This window comes from Tachypleus tridentatus, chromosome 6 (assembly GCF_004210375.1).
Source record: "Tachypleus tridentatus isolate NWPU-2018 chromosome 6, ASM421037v1, whole genome shotgun sequence".
Lineage (NCBI taxonomy): Eukaryota > Metazoa > Arthropoda > Merostomata > Xiphosura > Limulidae > Tachypleus > Tachypleus tridentatus.
The window spans coordinates 151,685,773-151,697,752 of NC_134830.1; the positions used below are offsets into that span (position 1 = coordinate 151,685,773).

Sequence of the window (11,980 nt, forward strand, 5' to 3'; positions counted from 1 at the left end):
TTGTAAGGAATATTGTTAGCGCCATCTCTTTTTTTGTAACATTTATTAATACATCTAACCTTTATCACTGCCATCAAAGATGTAAAGAAAAATATTCCAATAAGCCGAGCCACACTTTTCTGTGTTCAGAATTTTTTAAATTACAGGAGTCACTGACCAAAATATTATTATTCTTTCCAAGTCCAACGTCTTCACATTTACTGATGAGAAACAAAACAAAAAACAACATTTAACGCAATACAGACACTATGAATGACATCTGAAATATAACAACCAAAACTTGCAGATTTGCCACTTGCCCTAACAACTTTAACCAATTGATCATGTCTATCAGTGTATCCAACCATAGTTTTAACGATGGGCAATTACTTTAATAAGAGTCCCAAATTTCATTTCAAAAAATCAGGGTACAAAAAATGTTGTCCTTCGCACCAATAATTAAAAGATAGCGAGTCACTTTGGTTTTTCGGGTGAAGTACGACATGACTGTTAGTTTGCCGTTCTTTGTATTTGATGTTACACGGTTTGAATCCCTCTAATAGGAAAAGCGCAAAAAAAATATTTGCTCTTTAGGACTGTACGTGGTATTGACTATAAAGTTTGATAGTGGCTTCAATGGATGATGAAGGAAGCATTGCAACAAGTTTAACATAATAATAAATATTTGAATGAAGTTTTTCCATCATCAAGTTTTCCCATATTTGATGCATTTATTTCATCTCTTATCACCAGCTATTAAACATGACAACTGTCTAACAATATGCGAGACAAAACTAAAGCAATACTATGTGCAGATATAATTTTACTATAATGGACGTAGCGTGTATCTTTCTATCTGTGTATGTGACACCAAAATAATAAATGCGGTGGCCCGGCAGCTAGGTGGGTTAAAGCATTCGACTCGTAATCTGAGGGTTGTGGGTTCGAATCTCCGTCACACCAAACATGCTCGTCCTTTCAGCCGTAAGGACGTTATAATGTACCATTAATCCCACTATTCGTTGGTAAAAGAGTATCCCAAAAGATAGCGGTGAGTGGTGATGACTAGCTGCCTTCCCTCTAGACTTACACTGCTAAATTAGAGACGACTAGTGCAAATAGCCTTCGTGAAGCTTTGCGCGAAATTCACACAAACAACGATAAATGTGGCATAATTTATGGAATGGCACCACAAACAAAAAATCTATAACAAATTTACATTTTGGGTATTCATGATTCAGGCAATTAGAAAAATAACTAAGTTTGTACAACAACCATTTATTTATCACATAACGCATTTTTAAATAAAAGTACTTTTCTCACAGGTTTGTTTTGAATTTCGCACAAAGTTACACGAGGGCTATTTGCGCTAGGCGTCTCTAATTTAGCAGTGTAAGGCTAGAGGGAAAGCAGCTACTCATCGCCCCCTCCCCGCCAACTCTTGGGATTGACCAAGACATTATAACGCCCCCACAGCTGTAAGTACAAGAATGTTTAATGTGACGGGGATTCGAACTCGCGATCCTCGGATTACAAATCGAGTGCCTTAACCACCTAACCATGCCAGGCCCCTCACAACAACACCACGACTTTTACTAGAACTGTACATGAAGGTTTAGTTATATCTTTACTGACGTTTTTCAAAAGAGAGAACTTCTTTTAATATGGAAAACAATTACAGTTTATCTCAGCACAATATGAACAGTATTCCCGCGCTGTACTTCTCAGAAATGTTTTGATTTTACAAAATGTTCACTTTTTCAAATTTTGTTCAATGAGTCATGGATATTACGATTAGTAATTACTAGTGCAAACAAGGGCCCATAGAGGTCGTCGTTCGTGCTAGAAATACTAATTATAAAACATATACACATACTCTTGACATAGAACTAACAATCAGGATTCAATCACCTCCTTTAATTTCCCTGGAATTCTGATCTTGAAAAGTTACGGAACGAGTGCTTTGTAAAATCAAGTGGGTTTTTAAGCCTTTTTAAAACAAATCTTTTTTTTTTGCCTTAAGTTTTGATTATCCACGAAAATTCTCCTATGGTCAGCACACGAAACAAGTTTTTCCTGTACCTCCTTGGTTTACAGTATAGTGGTGTTGTGTTCATTCCTTGTAATCTTTCATATTAAACGAACTTGACAAACATCTTCACACACATTCAGCAAGTACAAAAACAGTCGTTACAAAATCTACCTGGAACAGAAATGCTTGTATGATCATATTTAAACATCTCAAACAGAGAAAAATCTGGAGGTTTATTATAAAACAAGCTAACATAAAAATAACTTTAATGTCAGCTTCTTCCATTGCACATTGTGTAGGTGCTGGAGCTCGAATCCAGTCTTTTTATCAACCATATTTTGAAGTTATGAATTAAAAACGTCAGGTGGATTGTGGATTAACATACAAGGAACTGTTGAAGCAAATCTCGCATATGTCAAATTTTTATCAAGTTGTTTACAATTTATACGTTTGTTTGTTTTGAATTTCACGTAAAGGTACCTGAAGGCTACCTGCACTAGTCGTTCCTAATTTAGTTTTCACCACCCACTGCTAACTCTTGGGCTACTCTTTTCCCCATGAATAGTTGGATTGACTGTCAAATTATAATGCCCCCACAGCTAAAAGGGCGAGCATGTTTGTGTGACAGGGATTCGAACCCGCGACCCTCAAATTACGAGTTGAGTGCCTTAACCGCCTGGCCATGCCAGGTCCAATTTCTATGTAACTTCTTCAAAATGTTTTGTCTCAAACCTGTTACACTTGCTCATCTTCAGATTGTGAAAGTAGTGCCACAGGGGGACTCTGCTCATAAAACATTTTGTAGACCAAGAAAGAATTATAATACAATGTAACATCTTGGTTAAGGAAGAAATGTGTCTATTAGTCTTGCTACTGTAGTTCCACAAAGGTAATGTCTGTCTCTCATGTAAAAAAAACACAATGAATGATCTAAAGACAAATATGAGATATCATCAAAAATAGTTTTCTTGCATTGTATTAAATAACAATTATGCTACATTTACTTCTTTGAAAAAACAATAAACTTACAGGTAGGGTGTATGTAGTATATTTATGTGTATTTTGATAAGTAACATGCTGTGGATTTATTTACAAGCATATTGTCGCATTACTATAAAATCTTCATATTACCTAACTGGCTTATACCATTAGGAAAACTTATGAGGTTATATGGGCTGTAATACACTTGCCATTATTTCCTTGTTAAATATTTAACTAAGAGAATCTTTTATTCTAGGATTAGTTTACTTTATGTACTCCAGTCTTTGCTGGGTGACAGTATACTGTGTGTACTCCAGTCTTTGCTGGGCGACAGTATACTGTGTGTACTCCAGTCTTTGCTGGGCGACAGTATACTGTGTGTACTCCAGTCTTTGCTGGGCGACAGTATACTGTGTGTACTCCAGTCTTTGTTGGGCGACAGTATACTGTGTGTACTCCAGTCTTTGTTGGGCGACAGTATACTGTGTGTACTCCAGTCTTTGTTGGGCGACAGTATACTGTGTGTACTCCAGTCTTTGTTGGATGACAGTATACTGTGTGTACTCCAGTCTTTGTTGGATGACAGTATACTGTGTGTACTCCAGTCTTTGTTGGGCGACAGTATACTGTGTGTACTCCAGTCTTTGTTGGGCGACAGTATACTGTGTGTACTCCAGTCTTTGTTGGGCGACAGTATACTGTGTGTACTCCAGTCTTTGTTGGGCGACAGTATACTGTGTGTACTCCAGTCTTTGTTGGGCGACAGTATACTGTGTGTACTCCAGTCTTTGTTGGGCGACAGTATACTGTGTGTACTCCAGTCTTTGTTGGGTGACAGTATACTATGTGTACTCCAATCTTCGTGATAATTTTGTGAATGGTAAAAAGAAATTTCAGTACAAATGTACTTCCACATGTTTCTTTACTACATTAGTAATAAGAGGTTTAAGAATATTGAGGCACTAAGAATGACATGCATACCTTATAATGATACTTCATATGAATGCTCATGTGGAGAAAAAGGGTCTGAGACATCCTAAAACACACACATATATAACAAATTACACATTCATGTGAATCAAGTGATTACTTTAACTCATGATGATTTTACGATGACTTAACAAACGTTTAGGCTGTCATCAACCAGACGAAAAAGTTCTGCATGCGTGCCACTTCGTAATGCCACATCATAAGCGGTATCTCCTGACTGCGTCTCAAGCGTGCAGTCAGTTTCTGGCTGCCACAACAAAAGTTCTAAGGTGCGGGCACTCTTTCTGTGTGCAGCTGCCAGATGTAAAGCTGTTAGGCCTCCTTTTGATCTCGCATTTACACAGCCTCCATTTTGAAGTATCACAGCTGCTGCTTCTACATTGTCCCATCTGCCAGCACAGTGGAGAGGCTCCCAGTTGTCAGATGTTCTAGCTCGTACGTCAGCTTTGTACGAAAGCAAAACCTATAAAAATATTCTATTTTATAAAAATTACTACACAGAAATGATGATTACGTTCTAGAACTGTATTGTTCTCATAAAAACTAAAAAAATGCTACAAGGTGTCCAAAAAGACTGGAACCATAGACACTTCAACAGATTTTACAGAATGTGTTGCATATGCTGTCCTTGTAATTCAAAAAAAAATTTGGATCAACTTGACTTGCTAATGATTGGATAGCACCACAATTAGCCATGTATCCAAAACTGAGGAAAACTGCAAAGCACCCATAGTTTCAGACTTTTCAGAAACCCTGCATTCACCTAGATATGTAGATTTTATGTCTCTTCCATCAGGAAAAGGAATATACACAACATTGTAAAGGAATATTAATCTTTCAACGTATTATACCCCTGACTGTAGTTTCGATCATCTCACTTAGTGATAAATGGTTGAGAAGGTGGAAACATAATTAGGCTGCGATCCTTTGAAATGGTTAAGATTTATTGAGGACAAAGCAAGAAACACTGGTAATAGTAGGGGTATGCAAAGTATGATCCAATACAGTCTAGCAAGAAACACTGGTAATAGTAGGGGTATGCAAAGTATGATCCAATACAGTCTAGCAAGAAACACTGATAATAGTAGGGGTATGCAAAGTATGATCCAATACAGTCTAGCAAGAAACACTGGTAATAGTAGGGGTATGCAAAGTATGATCCAATACAGTCTAGCAAGAAACACTGGTAATAGTAGGGGTATGCAAAGTATGATCCAATACAGTCTAACAAGAAACACTGGTAATAGTAGGGGTATGCAAAGTATGATCCAATACAGTCTAGCAAGAAACACTGGTAATAGTAGGGGTATGCAAAGTATGATCCAATACAGTCTAGCAAGAAACACTGGTAATAGTAGGGGTATGCAAAGTATGATCCAATACAGTCTAACAAGAAACACTGGTAATAGTAGGGGTATGCAAAGTATGATCCAATACAGTCTAGCAAGAAACACTGGTAATAGTAGGGGTATGCAAAGTATGATCCAATACAGTCTAGCAAGAAACACTAGTAATAGTAGGGGTATGCAAAGTATGATCCAATACAGTCTAGCAAGAAACACTGGTAATAGTAGGGGTATGCAAAGTATGATCCAATACAGTCTAGCAAGAAACACTGGTAATAGTAGGGGTATGCAAAGTATGATCCAATACAGTCTAACAAGAAACACTGGTAATAGTAGGGGTATGCAAAGTATGATCCAATACAGTCTAGCAAGAAACACTGGTAATAGTAGGGGTATGCAAAGTATGATCCAATACAGTCTAGCAAGAACCACTGGTAATAGTAGGGGTATGCAAAGTATGATCCAATACAGTCTAGCAAGAAACACTGGTAATAGTAGGGGTATGCAAAGTATGATCCAATACAGTCTAGCAAGAAACACTGGTAATAGTAGGGTATGCAAAGTATGATCCAATACAGTCTAGCAAGAAACACTGGTAATAGTAGGGGTATGCAAAGTATGATCCAATACAGTCTAACAAGAAACACTGTTAATAGTAGGGGCATGCAAAGTATGATCCAATACAGTCTATTCAGTTTCATCCTCTAACTGGTTAATGCCAGATCTGACATGGTTATTACAAGTTTATTAAAATCTAATGACAAATTAAATTATGAAAATAAGGATCATCAATGACCAGTATTTCTCAGTTAGCAGGGCTGGACATCATGTGCCCCCACAAGGGGCACCAAAACTTACATTATATTTCTCAGCAGATGTTCTGTTGTAGATTAAATTCAATATAAAGTTAGCAGGGCTGGACATCATGTGCTCCCACATGGGGCACCAAAACTTACATTATAATTAGTAGTCCTTATCAATTAAAGCATTCATAACAACAATTTGTTTGTTTAATTTCCCGCAAAGCTACTCGAGGGCTATCTGCACTAGCTGTCCCTAATTTAGCAGTGTAAGATTAGAGGGAAGGCAACTAGTCATCACCACCCACTGCCAACTCTTGGGCTACTTTTTACCAATGGATATTGGGATTGATCATCACATTATAACACCCCCACGGCTGAAAGGACAAGCATGTTGGTGCGACCAGGATTCGAACCCACAACCCTTGGATTACAAGTCGAGAGCCTCAACTACCTTGCCATGCCCAGCCCTTACCAATGTTAAAAACATTTAATAATTGAAACAGCAAATAGGAATAATGTAATACTGGTGGACTTCAAATGATTCTAGAGGGTTAACACATATTAAGAAATAGTAAGCCAATGGAACTGCCAGCATAAATAATTTCAAACACTTTCTGACTTGAAAACACAACAGCAACAAGCATGAAGGAAATTTTTAATTTTACTTCTTTTGTAAACCTAAACTATGCAATCTTGATCCAAAACAGCAATTGGAGGAAAAACATTAAATTTGGTTGTTTTAAATGGATTAATGTAAGTAATATTTTTTGTTGGAAACAGTGGTATATTTAGGTAGGGGCTAGAGGGGGCTCAGCCTCAGGGTCAAAGGCTTTAATGGGGTCCCTTTGATAATTTTATTTTAGGTAAAAGTAAATAAGATGTAGGGCCCACAAAAATTAATAGCCACTGACCCACATAACTTTAAGTCTCCCACTGACTTGGAAACGTGAATCTTTAGGGAAGACAGTTATGACAAAATCACCATTTCTCTGTTACATCTTCACTCTTAATGTCTTTTTGATATTTCAAACCAGGGGTGGATAAAATTACTATCTCACATCTAGCATTTTGTCTTTCACAAGTCACTGCCCACCATGGCTTTAATTTAATTCCAAACTTTGTCACCTTGAACAGACGATCAGTTCTTGTCTCTCCATCATCCAGTCCAAATTAATTCTACTATTGAACAATTATACTAACGCTAAGGGGCTAGTACTTTAACTTAACTGGTAGAGCACTTCCTTGGTGTGGAAGAGATCTTGGGTTTAAACTTAAGACAAGGAACTAGATTACAAACAAAATGCCTATTTGGCAATGACTTGTAGAAGTCAAAAAATATGACTTGAAACATTGTTTTCATGCACCTCTAATTTCAAATCTATTGTGATTAACAGAAAGAACTAAAAAGAAGGATTTTTCAGTTAGTTACAATATTAGTCCTTTTGTTAGGCCTAAATCACACCTTAAACAGTTTATGATTTTTAATCTCACTGCAATACCCAGAATAGCACAGTCTTAGTTTTTAAAACAGTTTAGAAATTACATTCAATTTAAATTTTAACTACAAATTTTAGAAACTTTTTATGTATGAAAAAAAAATTTGTTTACAAACACCATTAAAAGGTTCTGTGTTCTCACAACCAATTCAAATGTATACGGAAAGTGTACATTTATTTTTGTTAGCCAACTTAGCTCTACTGGTATTGATGTTTCAAATATTTTAGAACGAGGTGGTAGTGATATCTGTAATATGGAAGTGGACTAAAGTGACTTATTTCAAAACAAATATGACAAGATTTTCTCACATTTATGGCTTGACGTTATTCATGTAGCATGCTCGATGTAGAGGGGTGTAAGAATCAGAATCAGTGACGTTCACCAAAGACGGATCTTTTTCCAACAGCTCCTTCAGTTTCACAACATCATTTTTCTCAGCTGCTGTCAAGACTATGTCATCAAGGCTGTTTTCTAAATTAAAATCAAAACATCTAAACGAAAGTCAAAACAATGTCATTAAGACCAATTTCTAAATTTAAAAAAAGGAAACAATTGCACAAATACGACGCGGTGTTATTCCCAAATAAGGTATATGGATTAGGATTAGATGCATAATACAACATCAGCTGAGTTGAGAATGGCAAAAACCTATTGGCAATTGGTCTGTTATGTTTCACAAGTGGATTATGTTCAGAAAATTGCAAAGACATTGGATAACGTACTGTTTGTACCAGTTCTCAACAACAAAGATGGAGAATGAAAGTTGAATAGATAGTCTAACACAGTTATGCTAGCAAGGGTCACACTTCAGTGACCATCTTTTTGGTTGAGCCAAATTTATGTACAGCAAACAATTGCAGTCAAGGATCGAGCATACTGTCCGTGCTAACAAGTCCACATCCTTCACAGCAACTACTACTGATGTGCTCACGTATTGTGAGGTCTACAATAAAGAGGTTGCAATATAGTTCATGTATTGTGAAGCAAAATACACAAAGGTGCATTACTACACTAACTTATAGTATCCCCCCTCCACTCACACACACAATAAGTTGATTATTCAACATTCAACAAACCTAGCTAACACTAAGTGACCAAATAGTACACACACTGGGTTAAATTATAACATGCAACAAACACAGCTAACACTAAATGACAAAGTAGTACACAAATTGGGTAGATTACTGGGTGAAATTAGAACATACAACAAGCATAGCTAACACTAAACAACCATCAGTTCACACACCCAAAGGTTACTGGCTAAGCATAGCTAACACTAAACAACCATCAGTTCACACACCCAAAGGTTACTGGCTTAATTAGAAAACTTCTTATTTTGGCATCAACTGTTTAAAATTACTTCTAACAACAATTGTAGCTTTCCTCTGGTTAGAGGAAACTTTGCTATTTCACTGAATCATTGTACCAACAGTTAATTTTGTGGTAAAAAATGAGCGTTACCTAGGATCAATAAATATGTGAGTGGACATAAACCTTCCAGAATGACCCAACAACTTAAGCTAACCTCACCTGACCAACACTACACGAAATCAATTTAACAAAACTGAAAATGAAATGGTACACATTTCTCCTAAGATTCTCAGTTTCACGTATTTTTCATAAATAATATTAACATAGATAAGGAAATAGTACAAACAGGTTTTAGTAGAACAACACAGTACAATAAAAGCATACGTGGACTAAAAGAAAAAAACAATTATTAGGCAAAGAGCAAGTGACAGTAATTTAATAACTTAGGAGTCAACTAAACATTTTCATAACTTTACTATCAATGCTAAAACTAACTATATAAAATTCAATTAATAATACAATGATGCTAAGACTACGATAATAATAATTAGCGACATCATTTAATACTGTATCCTGATTTGGTTTGTTTAGAGTTTCATGCAAAGCTATACAAGGGCTATCTGCACTAGCCGTCCCTAATTTAGTAGTGTAAGACTATAGGGAAGGCAGCTAGTGCATCACCACTCACCCCACTGCCAACTCTTGGGCTACTCTTTTACCAACTTCACAGCTAAAAGAGCTAGCATGTTCATTGTGATAGGAATTTGAACTCACAACCCTGAGATTATGAAATGAGCACCTCAACGCCATGCCACGCCTCCAGGAAAAATATTACAAAAGATGTATACATATAGGGTAAATTCAAATGACTCATTGTGGCTATTTATCTGGTTAATTTCAAATGTTTCACTTCTAAGGCCATGCTTCATTTATTTTATATATTACCACTGACATAAACACAATACTATATATATTTAATAAAGTGGAAAAAAACAAGAAAGAATTTATAAAAAAAAAAATACATTTTGTTTCTACACTTTATGGCATAAAATTTTCAAAGCTATAAGTGAATCTCTACTGATTTTATTGGAACGTTCAGACGCTATTGTACAAATAGATTTAGTTGTAGTTACAAGGTCCTTACCTTCATGCACTGATACATCTGACTGTGAGCTCTCAGATTCTGAATTTTCTTCAGACATTATTGTCACATTGTGATACAAACAACTTGTTTTATTCTGAAACATTCAAAGATATTCAATTAATAAAGTAAGGGTAAATAAAATTGCTATTTAAATATATATTTAAATTTAAGATTAGAGAAGTAGCATTTATTATTATAAAAGTTTTTTGTTGGTGAAGAGAATTTTTTAAAAAGTTTACTTACAAAAAATAAACACTTTAATAATTATATGGTCATATTTATTTTTACATAAATTCTGAAGTTTCTCTGTTAAATAAGAAAAATGACGTAACAGTAGAGCCGAGTCACAAATACAAACACATACAAACCCAAAATCTTATGAAAAATTTCTATTCAAGTACAAAGTTAAAAAAATAGCAAATATATTTCATCAATACAATAATAGGTATGTATATCATTCTTCCCTGAAACTAGCGTGAAACAAAACTCAGGAACATAATAGCACATATAATAATCTGAAAAACATAATATTACATTAACACTAACAGTACAAAATGAAAGAAATTTTTCTGGACCACAATTATGTTACAATATAAATCAAATTTTAAAGATAAAATAATCTAAAATTAGCACAATCATTAACAATAAATTAATAACGAATACAATTATGTACAGCAAGACGATTAGAAGTATTCGGTGTAATCAATTTTATATAACAATTAAAGTTCATTGAACTTTAAGCATCATTGGATACCTCTCAGCATTACTTATAACAGCGACACCAAATTAAAATTAAAGAATATAAAAAAATTAAACATACGATTATGTTTAAGAGAATGACAAAGTTAAATAATTTCAACAAATAAAATGTAAAGAATTTTTTAAAGTATTAACTTAATATCACACATTTAATACAGCAAAACAAAAGTTAAAAACAATCGTTATATACTTTATAACTATATAACAGCAATTATGTAACAACTTGTATTAGAAACGCGACTAAAAATTCTACAATAAATATTTATTATAAATTTATAAATAGAATAAATATATGGAATACATATTTATTATATAATAAATAGTCTTTATTGTGAGCAAGAAACAGACCACAAGAAAAAATCTACTATGGCCAATTTATCGTACGTCACCGGTACTTACTTCTATACATCTCTTTAAGATTATAATACACAGACAGATCTTACATCGACCCTTACAAATAATACAAGACCTCCAATTGGTAAGAGATGTCACTTTACGTAAATTTTCTTGTGGTTTGTTCGTTTGGAATTAATGACAAAGCTACACGGTGGACTATCTTTGCTCTACCCACCACAAATATCGAAACTAAATGTTTGGCGGTGCGAGTCCGCAGACTTACCAGTGTGCCATTAGGGGGCATTTTCTAGTAGATTTATTTGTTTCGGTAAAAGTAACAGTATTTTTTACACAATTGAGAAATTCATTAAATTTATAAAATCGATTTCTTCCCATATCTACTTTATTTACTATCTATTTATAAGCCTATTTTTCCAAACAACATATGCACGAGTTTTATTTTTTGTGTATTATAAACAAAATTACCCAAAGTTGAAAAATATTTCTTATCAGATGATTTCATTCCTCGAACTTTGATTGCTTAGATAATATTGTTTTTTTAACAGTTTGAATAATTAAATTTAAATTATTTATAAAGTGTTCATAGTAAATGAAATTAGTTTGAAATTAAAGACGACTCTGCAACAACAGGGATTTTAAATTATATTGCATATTAAACAAATTATTTACATTAATTTTAAACTTGCCTTTGGAGTGCCATAAATTTTAAACGACGTGATATATAAAATATTTCTTTGTGACAGGAAAGTCTGAAATAATGGGAAATGAAAAAAAAAAAAAA

General features: G+C 34.6%; 1 protein-coding gene across 1 annotated transcript; it reads right to left on the reverse strand.

Moving 5' to 3' along the window:
* Positions 1 to 3,897: 3,897 nt before the first annotated feature.
* Positions 3,898 to 11,572, reverse strand: LOC143254075 (ankyrin repeat domain-containing protein 49-like). Its single transcript, XM_076508823.1, has 4 exons — positions 11,462 to 11,572; positions 10,084 to 10,177; positions 7,937 to 8,099; positions 3,898 to 4,445 (listed from the first exon to the last, which is right to left on the reverse strand). The coding sequence occupies exons 1-3, from the start codon at positions 11,480 to 11,482 to the stop codon at positions 7,939 to 7,941; spliced, it is 276 nt and encodes a 91-aa protein (XP_076364938.1). The 5' UTR covers positions 11,483 to 11,572; the 3' UTR covers positions 3,898 to 4,445; positions 7,937 to 7,938.
* Positions 11,573 to 11,980: the final 408 nt, after the last annotated feature.